The 22145-nt window shown below is 45.2% G+C and overlaps 1 protein-coding gene across 5 annotated transcripts in view; it reads right to left on the reverse strand.

The window, feature by feature from the left end:
* The window catches only part of CPPED1 (calcineurin like phosphoesterase domain containing 1), a 116709-nt gene that overhangs the window by 38237 nt on the left and 56327 nt on the right, over nt 1-22145 (reverse strand). For 4 of the 5 annotated variants that reach the window (XM_079944206.1, XM_079944203.1, XM_079944204.1 and 1 more), the window contains one exon: nt 3726-4148. The exons of the other annotated variant lie outside the window; for it this stretch is intronic. In XM_079944206.1, the coding sequence (XP_079800332.1) occupies nt 3726-4148 (423 nt within the window). The remainder of the gene's footprint in view (nt 1-3725; nt 4149-22145) is intronic. 5 annotated transcript variants of the gene reach the window in all.

Raw genomic sequence — 22145 nt, forward strand, 5'->3', positions numbered from 1 at the left:
TGGTTTGGGAAGCCGCTCAAACTGACAGGTGACTGCAGGAAGGGCACTCTTCTCTCTGCTTTTGCCTGGTCAATCAGGTCTAAGGGAAGGTCCTAAGGCCAGTGACCAAGAAGAGCACACCTGCCTCTAAGTGAAGGTGGTACCTGATGGGAACAGCAGGGGACCACTTGGGAAGAGAGTAACTGACTGCTGGGTGAGCCTGGAAAGTCAGCATGTGGGTCAGAGCAGAGTCACACGCATGGCCTGACCCAAAACCGAAGGACCAGGAGGCTGCATGATGTGTGCCTGACACCGGGAACACACCACGCAGAGGCTGTGCCCAGGAGTTCCACCGAGTGGGACCTGGTCTGCTCTGTGCCAGGTGCACAGTGGGTGCTAAACAGAGAAATGAGCTGGGCTGGTTGGCCACCGAGGGAAGGAGCCTGCATCAGAGGTTCATCCTTCACTCATTCCACAAACACTGATGAAGCATTTATTACAGGCTAAGACCCGAGCCAGGCCTCCCCTGCACTCAAGGAGCTGAGAGTCTAGAGGGGCTTCAGACAGGCTGACACTTTCAAATGCACTGGGAGCAAGGGAAGCTGAGGAAGAACCTGGCGGGGCAGGGCTGGGGGCACCTCATACAGGAAGTTGAGGCGGCGTTGGCCAGATGAAATGGAAGAGGCAGAGACAGTGACAAAGGGTGAGGACAGCCTTACCCTATGTATGAAGGGGCCTCAGAAGGGTAGATGCTGTTGGGCTACATACTCCTCTGGATGTAGCGGAGAATGGACCAGAATGGGGCAAGAGTGGGGCGGGGGACCAAGTGAAAGCTGTTGCCACCACCCAGCTGAGAGGCAATGGTGGCCTAAAGAAGTGGACAGGCTGGAGAGCTATTAAAGAGGCAGAATTAAAGGCACATGAAGTATCAATCTTCCTGGGCAAGGAGGCCCTACTGGAGAAGAATCCATCAGAGTTCCAGAACCAGAGGCCATTAAGAGCTGATAAGATTATTTACAGTAGCCAAGACATGGAAGCAACTCAAGTGCCCATCAATAGACAACTGGATTAAGAAGATGTGATACACACACACACACACACACACACACACACACACACACACACACACACAGGAATATTACTCAGCCATGAAAAAGGAATACTGCCATATGCAGCAACACGGATGGATCTAAAGACTATTATGCCCAGTGACATATGTCAGACAGAGAAAGACAAATACTATATGGTATCACTTATATGTGGAATCTAAAAAATAATACCAATGAATGTATATGCAAAACAGAAACAGACTTACAGACATAGAAAACAAACTTGTGGTTATCAAAGGGGAGAGGGAAGGGAGAAGGGACAAATTAGGGGTATGGAATTAACAGATACCAACCACTATATATAAAATACATAAGTAACAAGGATGTACTGTACAACACAGGGAATTATACCCAATATCTTGTAATAATTTATAATGGAGCATAATCTGCAAAAATACTGAATCACTATGTTGTATACTTGAAACTAACACAGTATTGTAAATCAATTATACTTCTGTTGAAAAATAAAGAGCAGATAAGAAAACTAGTCCCTCTGCTCTGTCTCATGCTCGGCAAGCAGCCTCCTGATTATAACTGGGCCTTCCATGCTGTTCTGCCTACGGGAAGAGACTGCACTGCTAGGGTTAAGGGGAGGATTTCAGCCTTGCTCTAAATTAATAAAATGTAAAATAGATAGCCAACGGGAAGCAGCCGCACAGCAGAGCGAGATCAGCCTGGTACTTGGTGACTACCTAGGGGGTGGGATAGGGAGGGTGGGAGGGAGATGCGAGAGGGAGGAGGTATGGGGATATATGTATACGTACAGCTGATTCACTTTGTTATAAAGCAGAAACTAACACACCAATGTAAAGCAATTATACTCCAATAAAGATGTTTAAAAAAATTTTTTTTTAAATTAATAAAATGCCATTCTGGTGGTAGATATCAGTCTCTGTGAGCTGGGACAATTGGAGCCCACCTCCGAGACACAGACCAGCTCTGGGGGTGCCGACAAATCCTCCCTGCGCTTACAGGGCTGCAGGCCTGACGGGGGAGGTGGCTGGTGCATCCCAGATGCGATGTCACCCTCTGGGGTTCCTGGTGGGTGGGCAGCAGGATTCCCCCGAGGATGCGCTGTTAGAGCTGGGATCGCCCTCTTTATAAACGTCTCCAGGTCTCAGTATCTGGGGCTGCTCCCGGACCGCATGTGCTCCGTCCTACAGTGGGACACCCAGAACCCCATGCCACTCAAGGATGGGGCTGACAGCAAAGGGCAGCCATGGGGACGGCACTTGCATCATTTAACATTTGATATAAAAGGAATCATTTCAGTGGCACTAAGTGTTCTCTCCGGCATTATTCTCTGTTACAAAATAGTCTCCGTGGTGGTGCTGATGCCATCTTGACACTTCATTTCCTTGTCAACAAAAACAAAAAAAGTTGGTTTTCTGCACCAACTCAAGCATGGCATAAAATTTCAAAGGCTTTGATAGAAGTTTTCCAACTTCATCTCCATGGAACAGTTGGAAAACGTCTCCAATTATGCAAGCTTTTTGTAAAATGTCTCGAAAATACAGAAGGGCCTATTGTACTTTTCACAAGTAAATGTGAACACATTTAACGCTCAAAGGTGAAAAGAGTGCCAGGATTTTTTTTTAATGAATGCTTGCTACTTATTGGGTCAGGCCCTCTCCCTCTCCCTACCCCCTAACAAATAAAAGAATGCATTTATATTTCAGAGGCGCCCGATGAAGTACACTCTGGAAAGATCTGAAAGGAGGCATTAGGACCCAAACAAGAGACACAGCAGCCGTCAAAACCGGCATCCTGCCAAGGCAGTGGTAACGCAGGGAACCGGCCGAGAACGCACCATTTCTCGTGAGAGGAAAGCTGCAGGTGCTCCCAGGAGGAGGAATGAGGTGTGTGGGCTGGCGGTGCACACAGCGCCACCAGAACTGAGATCTCTAGAAACGGAGTGTCCTCACTGTGTGTGTGTGTGTGTGTGTGTGTGTGTGTGCTCACGTATGTGTCAGGTGTATGATTAGCTTAAAATTCACAGCAGGGTTAAGATCAGACTAAACAGATTTCTCCTCTTACTTCTGGAGGAGAACTCAGTCCACCTCACTAAAGGAACACTGATGAGGCTCCAGGACCTGCCCTATGGCCACATTCCAGGATTTCCCGGGTTACATCTAATACTGGTAGGGTTTGGCTCTTAAATATCATCTGCCCTTGGGCAAGTTCCTGCTTCCCAGAGAAATGAGAAAAGATACTCCTGGCATCTTCCTTTGCCTGGGGCACATACAGCCACACTCAGACCAGACCCGCCCGGCCCCCCCCACCCCCCAATAGCCCCCAGCCTGCAGGGTCCCCATCCTCAGCTGTGAGCAGCTATGACTTCAGTACTCAGCTTGGGGCTGTTCTAATCCCATCCAGGCCCCTTCTCACTGAATCCTCACAGCCACCCCACGAGAGAGCTGCTTCTGCTACTCCTACTTTACAGACGAGGAAGCTGAGGCTCGGAGGGCAAGGCAGCTCATCTAAGGCCACACAGCCACGAGTGCCAGAGCTGGGATGAGAATCCAGTCCTGCCCAAAGCCCCATTCTCCCTCCCCTTTGCCAGGCCGCAGAGGGGCAGCAGAAGGATCTGGACACCTCCTCTCCAGATCACCCGGACACCTGGGGCCCCAGGCCTACCTGCTCGGGAGAACTTGTCTGCCATCTCCTTCCGCACCAGCTTGGTGAGGTTGAAGTAGCTGTCGTCCTCGTCGACGCTCTGCAGGAACAGCGGGATGTGCTGGAAGACGATGGCGTGCTGGCACTTCCGCTGCCCTGCGATGCTCAGCTGCTGGTCCAGCCACTGGTCCTGGGCCTGCTTCAAGGCAGGGCACATGGAGGCATCGTATAAGAACTGGGAGTTGAGGACGAGGAACAGGACGCCCCCAACCCAGAAGCTGAAATAGTCATCTCCCCAAGTCTGCTGGAACTCCGCGATGGTCTCGGGGGTGGGGACATTGCCCACGTCATGGTTGCCGCTGACAAGGACCAGTGGGATCTCGCTGTCCACGGTCCTGAGCACCCGCTGCAGGTCCTCCGTCTGCTCCTTCCGCCAGGGCGTCCCTGGAAGAGTGAGGGTGATGTCCTGAAACGGCTGAGGCTGCTTGTGCCTTTATAATATCGAATTAGAGAATAATCTAGAAATCCACGCAACTGGACACATGGAAACTGCAAAAAGCAGTCGTATGTTAAAAACAAATCAACAAGTGAGATGGGAACTTCTGTCCTCCTTCCCCTGGAAATTCAGTGTCTAACTGGCCATCTGACCCAAAACTGCTGATTGAGCGATGGTGTAGAGTCATTCTAATTGTAAATATTAGTGAAGCTGAATTTCTATCTTTTATTTAGAAAATAAATATAAATAGTTGTGACTTTTCTGCCCTGTTTCAAGGGGTCATCAAATGCACCCCTGAGGTGTATGGACCCAGCTCTGAACGCTAACCTCAAACGACAGCTATTTAAGATTTTCTTACCATACACACGACCGTGCAGACTGTGTGACCACTTTTATGGGAAAAACTCTTAGAGTCCAAACGGCTACATCAACTGGCATGTGTATCTTGCCAAACCTTCCCCATACAGCGGAAGAGGCATTTTATATTCTACTAGCAGTGTGTTAGAGAGCAGGGGCTCAATGCCTTAACATGAAGCACATCTCCCCTGGCACTCAGGAGTCAGTGTGGAGATGATTACTTGGACAAACAGTGGGTTCCCTCCTCCCTCAGATTCCTGGCTTCCACGCTTCCTGTAATAATGTGTTAAAACCTTAATAAATGGGCTTTGAGATGACCAATTTAATTCCAGATCTGGTTTTTTTTTTTGGTGCTAATTTATTCAACAAATATTTATCGAGTACTGACTATGTATAAGGTACTGATTTAGCTACCAGGGTCAGCTGTGAGTCAAAGAGACGCAAACCGTTCCTTTCAAACTAGTGAGTCAGACAATCTGTCAAGTAAATTATAGAAGCACACCCATCTGCATCAGATGTTATTAAGCATGATTGAGAAAAGCAAAGAGGGGAAAGGACATGATTCCTGATAGTCCTGCGGAATAAGCTCAGCATCCTGCAAAGACAGCATATGAAAAATGATGAAAGAGAGAAGCCCACCTTCACGAGGGATGATAAAATTTCACCTGAAAAATGCTGCCATGAGCCGATGAAAATTAGACCCCACATTTCATTTCCATCATGAATTAAAAAGAAAGCAGCAAAGTCTTTACAAAGCAATTACAGCTAAGAAAGAAGAACATAAAGCAGAAATAAAGGAATTCAGTTTAGATGGTCAGAAAATAGGCAGATGTGAAATAGGAAGTGGTAGAACTAACTCAGGAAAGAAAGAGAGGGAAATGACAAAGCCACTTCAGAAATTACAACCACAAGATTAGCAGTGAGATTTCCTTTACAGCAAGTATATGCCTGCTTTTCTAAACATCCCATGAGAGTGTGTACAGAACGTGCACTCTCTGTTGAATACAGAATCCCTCATATTTCCACTCAACCAAACTTGTTAATGGGGTGATTCAAACCTCCTATGTCATTATTCTTTGCTTTTGGCCTATTGATCTGTATCAGTTTCTGAAAGACCTGGTTAGGTCATCACTCTAATTATGGATCGATCGATTTCTCTTGGTAATTCTGCCAAGTTTGGTGTTCACTTACTTTTAGCTATGTTGTTAAGACACTTAAGAGTTCAGAACACCCATATCTCACTGAAATATTTTTATTATTATTTTTATTATTATTAATAAAATAAATAAATGAAGAGAAAATAAAGAGGTAGATCTGCACGGATGTTCTGGAAAGATCTGTAATATATATTAAATTAAAAAGGTAAGACATGGAGGAGCAAAAATCACACATAAATTTTAAAAAGGCTTACACATATTCATATATTATGGATAGAACTTCTCCAAAGATACAAAGGAAACTATCAACTCTGGTTAAATCTGGGAAACAGAAGCGGGGAGTGAAGGAGACTTTCACATTTGGTTGAAAACCTTTTAGACTATATTTTTAAAGTTCCTTCCTTTCTTCCTCACTTTTTCCAAGCTTATGTATCAGTTTCATTTTTAAAAAGAATTAAACTTTAAAAAGCTTATGTATTATTTTCATTTTTAAAAAAAGAATTAAAAAAAATCCTTAGCCTCAGGATCCAAGGATTAAAGAAGATTGAGGGGAGGCCAGTCAGGCGGCTGCATTTCCAGTAGACCCCAATCTCGGGGGTGAGTGGAATCTACTGGGGAAAGGCTGGCTGGTCCCCACAGAAAGAGCTCAGGCGAGGGGAGAAGCAGGTCCTGCCTAGCACTGGGGACCAGGAGCCTCTCCCTCGGTGGTGCTGGGGATTTGCCTACAGACAGCATCTGCTTCCTCACTGGTCTGGGCTGGCCCTGGGGCTCCTGGTTTGAAGAGGCCATTGACTGATGTTGCTTCCTTAGCTGAACTTGGACTGTGGGTATCTGTGTTGACTCTAAACCCCTCTGAGACCCCACTGGTCTGTTCTTTTCCCATTGGAGAACCTGAACTTGGTGCTTCGGCTCAGAGTGCTGCCTCTCATTACAGTGTCCTGGTCACAGTGTATTATGAAGTCCTGATCCACAAGACAAGGACTTTATAATACACTGGGGTGCAGAGTGTCTCCCATTCTTGATTTTCAAAAGACATTTCATCACAATGCTTCATACACTGGCTGAGGAAGACACAAAGAATGTTCAAGTAGCTAATGACCATACACAGAAAAGTTAAAAATGAGCACCTCAAAAGACAGACTTAGGGCCTTCCCTGGTGGCGCAGTGGTTGAGAGCCCGCCTGCCGATGCAGGGGACATGGGTTCGTGCCCCGGTCCGGGAAGATCCCACATGCCACGGAGCGGCTGGGCCCGTGAGCCATGGCCGCTGAGCCTGTGCGTCTGGAGCCTGTGCTCCGCAACCGGAGAGGCCACAGCAGTGAGACGCCCGCGTACCGCAAAAAAAAAAAAAAAAAAAAAAAAAGACAGACTTATTCAAACCTTGGAAAGGAGACCCTGTCTACAAAGCAATCTACAGTGAAGAGCTGTGAATTATACACAACAGGATGTTTGTTTGTTTCCAAACTTCAGAGGGATGCTGCTCTTGGAGAAATCACAAATAATCCCCAGTAACCTGTTAAAAACCACGAAGCCCATCTTCCCTGGATCCCTTCAATCAAAGATAAGCCTCTCTTGCGCAGCTTTTCCAGGACTTTCTATACCCACCCCCCATCTGGCAAGGTGTGGATGGGGAGTCTGTGACACATGGGTTTGGACCTTGGCTCTTGCCCTTCACAAGCTGTGTGGCCTTGAATGAGTCACCTGGGTCCTCTGAGCCTTGGCCTCAGTATGTGTGAAATGAGAATGATAACCCCACAATTCAGAGGGCAGCGGTAAGGATTCATACCAAGATAATTTCCAGAATTTGGTACAAACAGGTATAGAAAAGGTGATCTGTCTTCCCTCCACCCCACACCTGAATGTAGTAATTCTTCCCTCTTTATCAGTAACCCAACCATGTACACAGAGCAATCAGTGTATCATTTCTGGGGACTTCCCTGGCGGTCCAGTGGTTAGGACTCCGCATTTCCACTGCAGGGGCATGGGTTCGATCCCTGGTCAGGGAGCTAAGATCCTGCAAGCTGTGAGGTGCAGCCAAAAAAAAAAAAAAAAAAAAATCATTTCTAAAGGAATGAAAACATTCTCCAGGGATATAAATAATTTTTAGGTAAGAATTTCAAAGTGAAGGAGTAAATTCTAGATGGTAAAAAGCCAAGTTTAATGAAAACATCTGCATTACATTCAACTCATTTGTGTATATCAGAATTTTTTTGGGGGGGGGGCTTCCCTGGTGGTGCAGTGGTTGAGAGTCCACCTGCCAATGCAGGGGACACGGGTTCGTGCCCCGGTCCAGGAAGATCCCACATGCCGCTCAGCGGCTGGGCCCGTGAGCCATGGCCGCTGAGCCTGTGCGTCCGGAGCCTGTGCTCCGCAATGGGAGAGGCCACAACAGTGAGAGGCCCGTGTACCGCAAAAAAATTAATAAATAACTAAAAAATAAACACATATAACTAACTGCATGTATATTAATTACACATACATCACACTGCGTGTACGCACACACACACGTTTATGTTTCTAATCAGAAAGTCATTAGAACTGAACTAAACTGGATGACTTTACATAGATGCTGGACAAGCCCAGACGTCTCTGCAAGGCTCGTCATCTTCAGGGGACGTGCAGTAGGTTTGGTGAGTACCTGGCATCATTTTTCTCCCCAGGGGATGGCACCCCAGAGAGACTGCTCAGAGCAGTGTGGGACCAGGCTTTTCTCATCTGTGGCTTTTTCCACTGTGGAGAAGGAAGCCTGTGCCCTTAAAAAACAAATATTGGATTCTCTTCCGTATTCTTCTTAACTGTCCCTGATATCAGACCCCTGTGTGTGGCTTGGCTTCAGCTGCTAGCAAGCCTTTCTCAAAGAGGTGTTCAGGGTCTGTGTTCTCAGCGTTCTCTCCCAGGGATTTGTGTCGCAGCTGAAGAACCTTCTTCTTCTCGGAACTTCTGACATTAACTTGGGTTTTCAATTTTATGCAGGTCTATCAAAGCTTAGTTTACAGCTCAACATGATTAAACAAAATTATATGTTGTTACTAGGATAAAACTCCCACGCCCGGTTCATTTATTCCACAGTTAAACTCTTGCGGGCATGGCACATTAAAAGTAAATATCAGAATGTACCTGGGATGGCTATTCGTGGAATATTGCCATAATATTTCAGAAGCAATGGTAAAACCCTTGCAAGGATGAGATGAACTCTTGGCCATGTAGCTTTTCTTAGGATTGTAACGCACTGCAATTTATTGTTTATTGAGAACCCAAGTGGTTACTTCATTTCCAAGAACAGAGGTGTCCATGTTATTGCCATTTTCCACCCCCAGACTAGGGCTCCAACTCCTGAAGGGAAAATAACCACCACGCGTCACTTAAAGTATATCACAACCAGAAGTGCAGGCAGCTACTGCAGAAATTTTTGTGCGTACCTGCCAAGCACAAAACATCATGATAATACACATTTGTTTCCCCCTTTGGGAGTAAAGGAAAACAGAAGCTGCTGCAAAGCACCGGAGAATATAGCCTGGTTACAGAAAAGATAGAACAAGAAACAAGCATTGAACTCACGTGCTCCCATTTCCCTTGAACCACCCACCCCAGCCAGCAACACACAGTGATGCAAAATCCCACCAGCAGATTACTTATAAGAACCATCCACCTGTGAGACCTTCACAGCATTTTCTCTCCTCTGTGGAGGTCGTCTGAAGAAGAGATACTGCGAAATGATTTCAACAGGGTTATTAATCTATTCACTGTTTTAGTAAGAAGATTTTCTTCCTTTTTAAAATACAAACAAGGAAACCAACGTTCTCTGCAGCAAAGCGACAGGAAAGGATGCTGCTTAGTAAATGAAAATAAGACCTCTATATTCCCCAGTCCCTGAAGGCACAAGAACTCAAACGAGGACTGATGATAACACACTCAACCACTGGCAGGAAGAGTTAAATGAAATAGTGGAAGAGTAGAGAAACAGTCAGGTGAGGTAATGGGCTACTCATTCAGGGGGATCTAGAGTGGACTTCCCAGTTCAATACCAGCAGCAGCAAAAAGAACAACAAAATCAAGGCGGCCCTCGAGTAAGCCCATGCTGAGCAGTTACTTGCAAACCAAACGACTTCTCCAGCTGAGGCCGGCGCAGGGGAGGCAGGTGACTCAGCCTGTGATGGGGAAGGATTTCCTGGCAGAGAGACCGCTGCTGCTGCACTCTGTCAAATCCTTTCACACCCACAGAGCCTCCTGCCTGCCCCAGCTCCTAGGTGTACCCTCCCACCTGGGACCTCACACAGACCCTGGCTTCCCCACGGCACTCTCAGGCTGGGCTGTTAAGTGATGGGTGGTCTCCATCAGCATGTTCTTTGCACAGTGAAGATGCTTGGTAGATATGTGGATGGATTTGGTCTAATTTGACTGAATACAGAAATTAATAGGAGGGACTTCCCTAGAGGTCCAGTGGTTAAGACTTAGCCTTCCAACGCAGGGGGTGCGGCTTCGACCCCTGGTGGGGGAGCTAAGATCCCACATGCCTCAGGGCCGAAGAATCAAAACATAAAACAGAAGGAATACTGTAACAAATTCAGTAAAGACTTAAGAAAGAAATGGTGGACATCAAAAAATCTTTAAAAAAAGAGAAATTAACAGGAAGATACTGGGATATGCATGGAACACCATTTCTCATCCCTCCTCTTCCTAATTTCAGCAGCAGGTTATCGGCGGGGCAGCCTTAGAACCCTTGCTCCTCAGTCCAGGCCTTCTGACAAGAACAGAAGTCCAGCAGCTTCTCCACCCAGTTGCAAACCAACTTCTACACACACACACTGTTTCTCTGGTCTTCTAAAGTCTCTTTTACTAACAGAGTTGTGGCCAATTTTTAGGCAATTGAAGGCATGACGTATGGCTTCTTGCAATCTGCGAAGCTGTAAACAGGTAGCAGCATCTGCCTCCTATGGACTGAATTGCTCCCACACCCCCAAAATTCATACACTGAAATCCTAACCCCTGTCCAGGAAAGCTAACCCTTTCTCCTCTACTTAAATTCCTCTCTACCCATCCTTTCCACATCCTAGAACCGGCAAGACCATGTCTCCTCTCCCCTGGTTATAGCTCACTGCCCAGAGGACCGCAATACCCTCCTGACTGGCCCATCTGCCACGAGCACCCCTGGACAAGCTGTTCTCACACAGCCATCGGCATGAGTTCTTTTTTTCAGCCAGGCCACCAGCGTGTTGAATCATTCACCTCTCCCGATCACAAACTATTCAAAGTTTCATAAACTTAATCTCATCTTCTTATACTTTATCCCATCTGATCCTCACCTTGTCCCTTTGGTGGCCCAATGGATGGCCTTGTGGCACCTTACGCAAGAGACATCTTCTGAAAACCTTGCCCAATTCACAACTTGCATATTTCCAGACTATGCCTGAAACAGAATGGTACTTCTTACCAGCTGAAGTGTCCCTGCCACTTTGCAAAAGCAACCAAGAGTTTTGTACTTACAGTAAGTCCCCTACATATGAACCTTCAAGTTGTGAACTTTCAAACATGCTAACATGTGTTCGCATGTCCAATCACATAAGTTAGCTCACGTGTCTGGCGCACATTGTCACGAGCGTGTATCCTCTACGAGTGGTTGTGCTTTTGTGTACTTTACTGTCTAGCAGTGTATAGAGTATAGAAGTACAGTATCTTTATTTCAAGTCCAAGATGTCCAGAAGCAAGCGTAAAAGCAGTGGTGATGTAGCTGGTACTGCTAAGAAGTGCCAAGCAATAACGATGGAAGCAAAAGTGAAATTAATTGAGGGAGTGGAGTGACAAGAGGAAAAGGAAGTAACTGCAGCACTGAAGAGATTCACGACGCAGGAAATGGCAAGGGGACTTTCTTTATTTGAGGAGGCACTGTTAGTTTTTGAGGCACAGGACCCCAACACAGAACGGTACATGAAGGTGGCAGCAGCCGTTCAGAATGCAATCCAGTGCTACCGTGTCATCTGTGAGGAGAAAAAAAGAGCTACGACCCAGACATCACTGGATCGTTTCTTCAAGAGAGTCAATAGAACTGAATCCACCAAGGGACCAGACCTGTGCCATCCACGTCAGGCGTGAGTGGAACTGCAGCTCGCCCTCGTCTCCTACTGCTGACCATCCTTCAGCTCTACCACCCCCCACCTCCTCTCCCTCCTCCAGTCAGTGGCTCTTCTTGCCTGTTCACTCGATGCCAGCCCCTGTGTGCCAGCTGTACTACTGTACTACTGTACTTTTCAAGGTGCTATACTATAAAATTTAAAATGCCTTTATTTTTTGTTTGTTTTTCATGTATTTGTGTGAAAAGTTTTATAAACTTATTACAGTACAGCACTAAATAGCCGATTGTGTTAGGCTCACTTTGTTCGACTCACGAACAAACTGGACTTAACGGACGCGCTCTTGGAATGGAACTCGTTCGTATGCAGGGGACTTACTGTACTCATCAATAGCTTCACCAGCTCTAAAATGGCACAGTTCTTGACAAAGGTTTGATTTGAAGGGATTTGTATTACTTCAAAGCTAAAGCATAAAGAGAGGCTTTTTTTTTTTTTTTTGGTATCACACTATTTGGGGTTCACATAGCATCCATCCCATTGTTCTGTTACCACTGTTTACAGGCAAGCAAACCAAGGCTTACTGCAGTCACAGGGGGAGGGGACGGGGCGTGAGGACTCAGAGCTGAGCTACGTGGAGCCCAGGGCTCAGCCATGGAGGACTGGCCTGGGAATGGGACCATCAGTGGGGCTCACTGCTGGGGACTCAGGGAGTGGGAAGACTCGGTTCTAAATCTCACTCTGTGACCAACTGGCTGTGCTCTTTTGGCAACAATCAATCATAAACATGGCCTGTGCTATCATCAGTGAGGGTTTCTATCTGCCAGGGCACCAAGGAAAGCACTTCACACATAATATTTCATCATGACAACAGTCCTGTCACCATGACACCACTTCTTACTTAACTGTGTGCTGCCCTCATTTCTCCACGTATAAAGTAGCAATAGGAAACTTGCTGTATCTACAGCAAAAAACAAAGACATGGGACTTCCCTGGCAATCCAGTGGTTAAGACTTCGCACTTTCACTGCAAGGGGCACGGGTGCGATCCCTGGTTGGGGAACAAGATCCTGTATGACGAGCAGTGTGGCCAAAAAACGCACACAAAAAAACCGATGACATAATGTGTACACAGCTAGGTGGCCTGGATAGTGTGAGGAATGAGATGGACACAGTCCCTTTCCTCATGAAGCTCAGCGTGTGTACACGAGGCTATGCTGGAGCCATCAGGAGGAGGACACGTCTTCCACTTGGTGCTGAGGACCATCCTCGTAGCACCGATCAAGGAACCATCGATTCAGTAACAACAAAGAACAAATAGCCTTCAGGCTTCCAGCCATAAACAACTTGACCCCTGGGTTTATGAGGTATGGTTAGTACATCCAAATGTGTGCCAGATATAGGGGGATTCTAGACATTCTTGAAATATATCCATTTAATCTGTTTAATCATTCAGACAGGCACTGCAGGTCGTGGTAATAGGGAATATAGAGTAGCAAATCCTTTGACCAAAGCATCAAATCTGCCAAAGGGAGGTCGCTGGAATTGTAGGGGAGATTCTGGGTATCAAAACCAATCTTTTTAAGCATTCCATTCTGATGGAGTAATGTCATTTCTCCAAATAAAAATGAGGCTCTACAGTTTCTGAATTCATCATAATTCTGCACTTATGAACATTATAGTATGGATTTACTAACTTGCAAAGTTTATAAATTATCCCCTTTGTAGCATCCAGCAGTATTAAAAGAAAAGGGGAAGACACTAGAATTATAAAACTTTTTTTTTTTTTGCGGTACGCAGGCCTCTCACTGTCGTGGCCTCTCCCGTTGCGGAGCACAGGCTCCAGACGCGCAGGCTCAGCGGCCATGGCTCACAGGCCCAGCCGCTCCGCGGCATGTGGGATCCTCCTGGACCGGGGCATGAACCCGTGTCCCCTGCATCAGCAGGCGGACTCTCAACCACTGCGCCACCAGGGAAGCCCTATAAAACTTTTTTTAACCTCTTAGAGTGGTCTTCATTTTAAAAATGTACTGTGGGGGGACTTCCCTGGTGGCACAGTGGTTAAGACTCTGCACTCCCAATGCAGGGGGCCCAGGTTTGTTCCCTGGTCAGGGAACTAGATCCTACATGCACACCGCAACGAAGAGTTTGCATGCCACAACTAAAGAGCCCACATGCCGCAACTAAGGAGGCTGCCTGCCACAACTAAGACCCAGCACAACCAAATAAATAAATTAAATAAATAAATATATATTTTTAAAAGGTACTTTGGGGACTTCCCTGGTGGCGCGGTGGTTAAGACTCTGCAGTCCCAATGCAGGGGCCCAGGTTCGATCCCTGGTCCGGGAACTAGATCCCACAGGCATGCCACAACTAAGAGTTCGCATGCCACAACTAAGGAGCCCACCAGCCACAACTAAGACTGGGAGCAACCAAATAAATAAATAAAATAAACAAAATAAATATTAAAGAAAAATGTATTGTATGCAGAAGTTCGTTCATAAACTGGCTGTTTGAAATATAACTAGAGTTTGTCACAGAAATAACACTGTAATTGGTGATTAGATCTCAGGCCAAATCACAAAAACCTAGTTTTTTTCATCACAACATGGATGAATGTATTAATTCAACTACATAAGAGTTATAATCAAGCTTTTCTCCCTAGCCACTCTGTTTACTTTCTAGTAAAACATTTGAGATTTCTGTTTTTGTTGCCAGATTCTGTGTCTTTTCTTCCCTTCAAAATTCTCTTACCAGCTAGCATAGGAAACTAACCACTATTTATACCCATAGGTAACAATGATCATAAGGGAATTTAATATACTAGACGAGAGAAATGTATTATGTAAGGTAGTAAGTATATTAAATGCATCTGATTAGAGGGTCGATAAAGGTATAATCGTGGTTATTTATACTTCGAAATATTATTTGTTACATTAGAAGTAAGCTGTATGAAATTAGTGGTGTTGGGATAACACATCTCTGATATATGATGAAGCAAGGAAGATAAAGATAAAGGGTCTTCAGGCTGATTATATTCTGAAGAAAGAGTCAGGTAAGCCAAGGTCACTATTTGAGTTTGACCAAGTGAAGCATATAACTCTCCTGGTTACTCAAAAGCTCACTCTATAAGAAGCAATAACAAACATAATATCAGCTCTCATTCATAGAATTCTAACCATGTGCTAATTAGCACCTGCATGACTGCACCCTGACAAGCCTGTTACTTTACTACAACACGCGACACATCTGGTTGACCAGCTGACTGGGGCCCCTCCTCATGCTAATACTATTCTAATGAGTAAAACCATATCAGATGAAGTGAACTGTAACCAGGGGATAAGAAACATGGTCGTGCCAGTTCTGTGATGCAGGAGGGATGGATAAAGAGGAATTTAAGCACAGGACAAAGGGTTAGCTCTCCTGAGGAAGAGCCTGAGTGGTAAATGGACGGGGACATCCAGAGTCTGGGAGCTTGGGAGCACCTCAGGCACTGAGGGTGCCTGTCACCTTGTCTGCCTCATGGTCACCACCACTGTCAGCAAAGATGTCTGGGACTCCTTGCTGCCATCCTGCCCTGCCAGTTGCCATCTCTGCATAGGAAGGAGGCCCCACAGGGGGCCCAGAGGGTCAGTGGGGGTCAACATACACCACTGGTTCTTTGGGAAAACATGATCTGACTCCCAATTCACGGCTCTAGGAGTTCCACTGTGCCTCCTGGTCCTGGTGTGCAAACCAAAATGGTGAAGAAGTTTCAAGGGCAACGGGAACACCTGGGACACACGCTTGGGATATTACAAGATTAAATGTTGGGATGCTACAAGGTTAAATGTTGGGATGCTACAAGGTTAAATGTTGGGATGCTGCAAGGTTAAACGCTGTGATACTACAAGGTTAATGTTCGGATACCACAAAGGTAAATGTTGGGATGTTACAAGGTTAAATGTTGGGTTATTGCAAGGTTAAATACTGGGATACTGCAAGGTTAAATGTTAGGATGCTACAAGGTTAAATTCTGGGATGCTACAGGTTAAATGTTGGGATATTACGAGATTAAATATTGGGATATTACAAGGTTGAATGTTATAGTATTCGGATTTGCCTGGACTTGGACATTATTTGATCAGCTTAAAAATCCTAAATACAGTAGTATACTCAGAGTTTTACAAACTGAAGAAAAAAATTTAAGGGAAAGAATCCTAACAGACTATACCTTCAGTTTGTGTTCGTTATTAATCACTATATATGATAAAGACATGGAATCATAATGATCTTATTATTGTGTTCACAATGCAGAATGCAGAAAATAATGTCTACAGTAGCTGTGAAAGGCTGAGAGTCACAAAACCACGTTTTTATAAAACCATTAAGCAGAAATGACTCAGAAAAAACACAGGGATAATTATGTTTGGTGAGATTGAGAGAGCTAAAAGCCATCTTAAAATCACAACAGAGGGGCTTCCCTCGTGGCACAGTGGTTAAGAATCTTCCTGCCAATGCAGGGGACATGGGTTCGATCCCTGGTCCGGGAAGATCCCACACGCCGAGGAGCAGATAAGCCCGTGCACCAAAACTACTGAGCCTAAGCTCTAGAGCCCACGAACCACAACTACTGAAGCCCACGTGCCTAAGAGCCCGTGTTCCGCAACGAGAAGCCACCGCAATGAGAAGCCCGCGCACCGCAAGGAAGAGTAACGCCTGCTCGCCGCAACTAGACAAAGCCCATGCGCAGTAACGAAGACCCAACGCAGCCAAAAATAAATAAAATAAATTTTTAAAAATTAAAAAAAAAAAATCACAACAGAGGCTTCCAGTTAAAGATGGTGGATTGAAAACACACACTTAGCTCTGTTCCTTACTGCAAAGACAGTAAATTTCCCAGGACAGAGGTAACAGGGGAAGAGAAAACAGCCACAGATATCTGGAAACCAGAAAGCAGATGGACAAGTGGTAATGGGCTTAGCCGATTTACAAAGTTAAATATTCATCTGGCAGTGGGAAAAGTCAAGAAGCAAATGGCTTGGTACAACCACTTTGGAAAACACTTTGGTGGTATTTACCAAAGCTAAACCTACATCTTCCTGATGGCCCAGCAATTCCACTCCCATGAATACACTCAAAGAAAATGAGTGCACAGGTCTATTAAAAGACATAAACAAGAATGTTTATGGCAGCTTTATTCATAGAAGCCCCAAAAGAGAAATGACCCAGATAACCGTATCAACAGTGGAATGAGTAAATAAGCTATGATATAATAACTAGATGGATACTATATAGCAATAACAAAGAACTAATTGCTGCTACATGCAATAACATGGATGAATCTTCGACATTATGTACAGTAGAAGCCAGAAGAGTACATACTGTATGGTTCTGTTTTTATTAAGTTCAAGAACAGGCAAAACCAACTGATAGTGACAGAAAGGTTACTGATAGAGAAGAGACACGAGGGAGGATTCTGGCGTGTGGCAAATGTTCTCCATCTCTGAGTGGTGGCTAAGGGTGGACTCACATTTTCAAGCTCTTCACTTCGCATTGATTGCATTTCACTTTATTTATACTAAATCTCAATTTTTTAAAAAAAGTAAAGAAAATGAATGAAAAGAAAAAACTTTGCTTTGGGATGTCCCTGGTGGCGCAGTGGTTAAGAATCCGCCTGCCAATGCAGGGGACACGGGTTCGAACCCTGGTCCGGGAAGATCCCACATGCCGCCAAGCAATTAAGCCTGTGTGCCACAACTACTGAGCCTGCATTCTAGAGCCTGCAAGCCACAACTACTGAAGCTCGTGCGCCCTAGAGCCCACACACCTCAACTACTGAGCCTACACACCACAACTACTGAAGCTCACACGCTCTAGGGCCTGTGAGCCACAACTATTGAGCCTGCGTGCTGCAACTACTGAAGCCCACACGCCTAGAGCCCATGCTCCAAAACAAGAGAAGCCACTGCAATGAGAAGCCCGCGCACCGCAACGAAGAGTAACCCCCCGCTCGCTGCAACCAGAAAAAGCCCGCATGCAGCAATGAAGACCCAATGTAGCCAAAAAAAAAAGAAAAGAAAAAAAGGCAATAAAGTTAATCAGCCCCTAATACCTTGGTGCACTGATGAGGAGGACACAAGGTAATTATAAAAACAAAACAAAGAAAAACAAACAAAAGAACTCTGCTTTACATTACAGAAACCTCACAGGCCCAGGAATTTGTGGTGACAGGTATCCTTGGAAATGGGAGTAAAAGAGCCAAAAAAGAAAAACCTACAGACACCGATACTGGGGACAGGGGGAGCCTTCACTATGGTGAAGATCATGGAATACAAGCCCTCCTACAAAAAGGGTCCAATCAGCTTTCTAGTGCTGCACTGGTTTTGTGTGTGTGCTACACCCTTAAACTAGCAGGCGGCCAGGTCAACAAGACACCTAAGGAAAGTGTACAACAAACAACCAAAATGGGAGGAAACAGACTATTTGGAGAAAAAATAAAACTATCATTAATATTCTCAGAGAGGGAAAAGAAGATATTGCCTCCACTAAACAATGGTAGGATGCTTGTACGCGGGCCTCTCACTGTTGTGGCCTCTCCCCTTGCGGAGCACAGGCTCCGGACGCGCAGGCTCAGCGGCCATGGCTCACGGGCCCAGCCACTTCGCTGGCATGTGGGATCTTCCCAGACCGGGGCACGAACCCCTGTCCCCTGCATCAGCAGGCAGACTCTCAACCACTGTGCCACCAGGGAAGCCCCATAGGATGCTATTTTTAAAAGGCATTTAATGACCAAAAAAGCTCTTGGAAATAAAAACTATGGTAGCAGAAATGAAAATCTCAGTAGAAAGCTTAAAAGATAAAGTTGAGGAAATATCTCAGAAAGTACAATATGCAAGGAAATGGAAAAACAGGAAATAATATTTGAGGACAAGTATAGGAAGTGCAGCATCCGAAGAATCCAAGTACCAGAGACTATAGAAAAAAATCACAGAGGGAAAATCATCAATGAAATAATTGAAAAAGATTTCAGAACCAAAGGCATGACTTTAAACAGATTAAGCAGATTCACACAAGGTACATCACAGCGTTATTTTAGAATCCTGGATACAAAGAGAAGATCCTACATGTTGCCAATGCCACATAAAGGATCAAGAATCAGAACAGAATTAAACATCTTAATATGCATACTGAGCGAGCAAAGGCAAGGAAGCAAAGCTTCTGAAATTCTGAGAGAACGATGACTCCTTACCTAACATTCTATACCCAGCCTAACTACCAAACTATCAATTTAATGTGAGGGTAGATTGAAGATATTTTCAGATATAATTTCTTCTCCAGAAGCTGCAAGAGGATATAATCCATCTACAAAGGAAAGAAAAGAGGATCCAACATGAGAGAGAGGTAGTCAGTCCCTCGAATACGAATGGAAATCCTAAGATGACAGCTGTTAGAGAATAACCGGTGAGGAAACAGAGGGCTTTAGGAGAAATTTCTTCAAGAAGCTGAAACTGATAGAATGCCTAATATTTTTTTAATGTATTGACATATCTTCCAAAGGTATGTGCACTTAAACCTTTTGAAGGAGAGACTGAGGTTGATCCAGTACATTTAAAAAACTAAGAAATTTTATTTTAAAAATGCAAATAAAATCTGCAGGAGAAATAATCATGGCTTATTAAATGGCTCAGCTGTGAGTAGTGTTTAAAATACTGTATATATAGATGAACTATTAGAAACACTAAATACCAATATAACCAAAATTAGGATTTAGCGAAGATGCAAATTCAATAAGCAACAATAAGGAGATCCAGAAATAGCAGCATAAGCATGTTATTTAGAATTATGTATGTGATTGTAAACAAAATTAGCTAAAATCATTGGTAGTGGTGGCCTCTGGGAAGTGACCAATGGGCAGGTGAGAAGTCGTAAGCTATGCTTCTCACCACATCCTGTGTACGATCTGACTCATTAATCTGTGTGCACATATAACACTGACAAAGATGGAAAACTAAATCAATAAAAGCAAAACTTTCTATTATAACTCTATTTTTGTTTTCTATAAAATAGCAAGTCTATAACCTATATAAACCACTACACAATAATTTTTATAATTAAAAAAATCACTTTCCTGTCCCTGAAGGCATGTAAATGTCTGGCTCCACAAGGTAGTTCAACTCCCCGAAGTGTCTGTAGGGTCCCCATGACCCCTCATCAGAGCAGGTGAGGAAAGCGGCGGAAGCTGAACACAGAGGGTCACAAATCACAGTGGGCACCCCGTGAAGACCACAAAGCACGTGAGCCTCTGGGCAAACAGAGATCAGCCAGGGCCTGAGATGAAAGGGCTCCTGTCTTACCTGTGCTCAACCACTCTCCCGCACCCAGCACCAGACTTCAGAGAGCAGTCAAGGCAGGGAAATGCAGGATGTGGGGTGAGCCCTGCCAATAGGCAGAGAAGTGGGGTCTTCTGAATGTCTGAAGACTAGAGTCACTGCCATCACAGGTATACAGATGTCCGGGAGACCCTGGGTACAACTCCTTTTCATGGGCCTGAAAATCTGCTTCTCTGACGCACTCCATGGAACGATGATTATTTTTCCCTTTTCATCTCTAGGGAAAAGAGAGGGGATGAGCAGCCTATGACCATGAAGCAATTTGCACCGAGATCCAGGTGCCCCTTCCCCAAAGATAAATTACACGCAGTGTAGCAGTATGTCTAATTATACTGCCTGCTTTATAGGACTGTTATGAAGACGAAGTGAGTTCATCCTTGCAAAGCACTTAGAACAATGCCTGGCACCTAGCAAGCTGTATAAATGTTAGTTATATAAATAAAATAAATGAGGGAAGAGAACATGGCGTGTTTGCAAAGGTGTTATGAGAAGTCTCCATCCACAGGCTGATGAAGTGTTTCTATAAGAGTTTAAACAGGGCCTGCCCCCTCAGGGCCCCAGTGAGGAGAGAAAGTTATACTTGGATTAAACCAAATGGTGGAAGAGAGGTAGGCCTGGATAACATTATGGGCCACCGTTTCAGCCCTAGGGGGAGGTATAAGTACAGCAGACCACTTCCCAGCTTCGAAACAAGAGCCCCTGGGCCCTTGGTGCCTGACTGAAGACTTCTGTGTTCTGACTTTGTTGCACTGAGGTAGGCATGGGAGAGTGGGGGCTGGGAGGGGGCCCCTACGTCCAGGGTGGCTTTGACCTTCAGAGAACCATCTTCCCAATCAGTGGGCTACATATCCCAATATTGCTTAGCACTGTCCACAGGTGAGGGGAAGCCTTAAATACCTTTGGATTCTGGCTCTTGTGGTCTAGAAACTTCCAGTGTTTAAAAGAATCAAAGTAAATACCCAGAGAGAAGACTACATACAAAGAAAATGGAGGAGTGACTTAGATTTAATACTCCCCCATCAGCTTAATAAAAATTTACTAAACGACTACTCTGGACCCAGCACTATGCTAGGCCCAAAAACAGAGATGAAAACAGAACAAAGAAAAATTCTTGCCCTCTTGGAACTTACACAGTAGTGGAGAGAGAGAGAGACTATCAGTGCAGTTAATAGGGACTTCCCTGGTGGCACAGTGGTTAAGAATCCGCCTACCAATGCAGGGGTCTGGGAAGATCCCACATGCCGTGGAGCAACTAAGCCCGTGCACCTGCACTCTAGAGCCCACATGCCACAACTACTGAAGCCCATGCTTCGCAACAAAAGAAGCAACTGCAATGAGAAGCCCGCGCACCGCAACGAAGAGTAGCCCCCGGCCCCGCTCGCTGCAACCAGAAAGCCCACGTGCAGCAATAAAGACCCAATGCAGCTCCCCCAAAAATTAATTAATTAATCTTTAAAAAAGTATGCTTAATAAGTAAAAAAAATGTAGGATGTTAGATGGTACTAACTGTTATGGAAAAAAATCAGGCAGGGTAGGTGTTAAGGAGAGCCGGTGGGGATGGGAAGAATTATAATTTTAAAATCAGAGACAATCTCAACGAAAAGGTGACATGAGAATAAAGACTTGAGGGTAAGACAACAAATAACCAGACGATCGGCAGGAGTTCAGGTACCGGAAGAAGGGAAAGGAGGAAGATGGAACAGTTTTCAGGAAGAGGGAACAGTATGTGTGAGAACAGAATGTCAAAGGAACACGGCCCAGTGAGGAAGCAAAAAGCAGTTGGTATGGCTGGAGGCCAGAGTGCTCAGGGGAGAGGGACAGGAGGTGCACAGGCAGGGCCAGATCAGGCAGAGCCTTGTGGCCCACCTTAGGGACCTGGCTGGATTCCAAGAGCAATGGGCAGCCCCCGAAGGGTTTTAAGCAGGGATGGGCATGTTCAGGACTGAGGTTTCAAATAAAAAAGAACTAAATAATGCCATCTGTAGCAACAGGGATG

The sequence above is a fragment of the Stenella coeruleoalba genome, assembly GCF_951394435.1.
Source record: "Stenella coeruleoalba genome assembly, chromosome: 15".
NCBI lineage: Eukaryota > Metazoa > Chordata > Mammalia > Artiodactyla > Delphinidae > Stenella > Stenella coeruleoalba.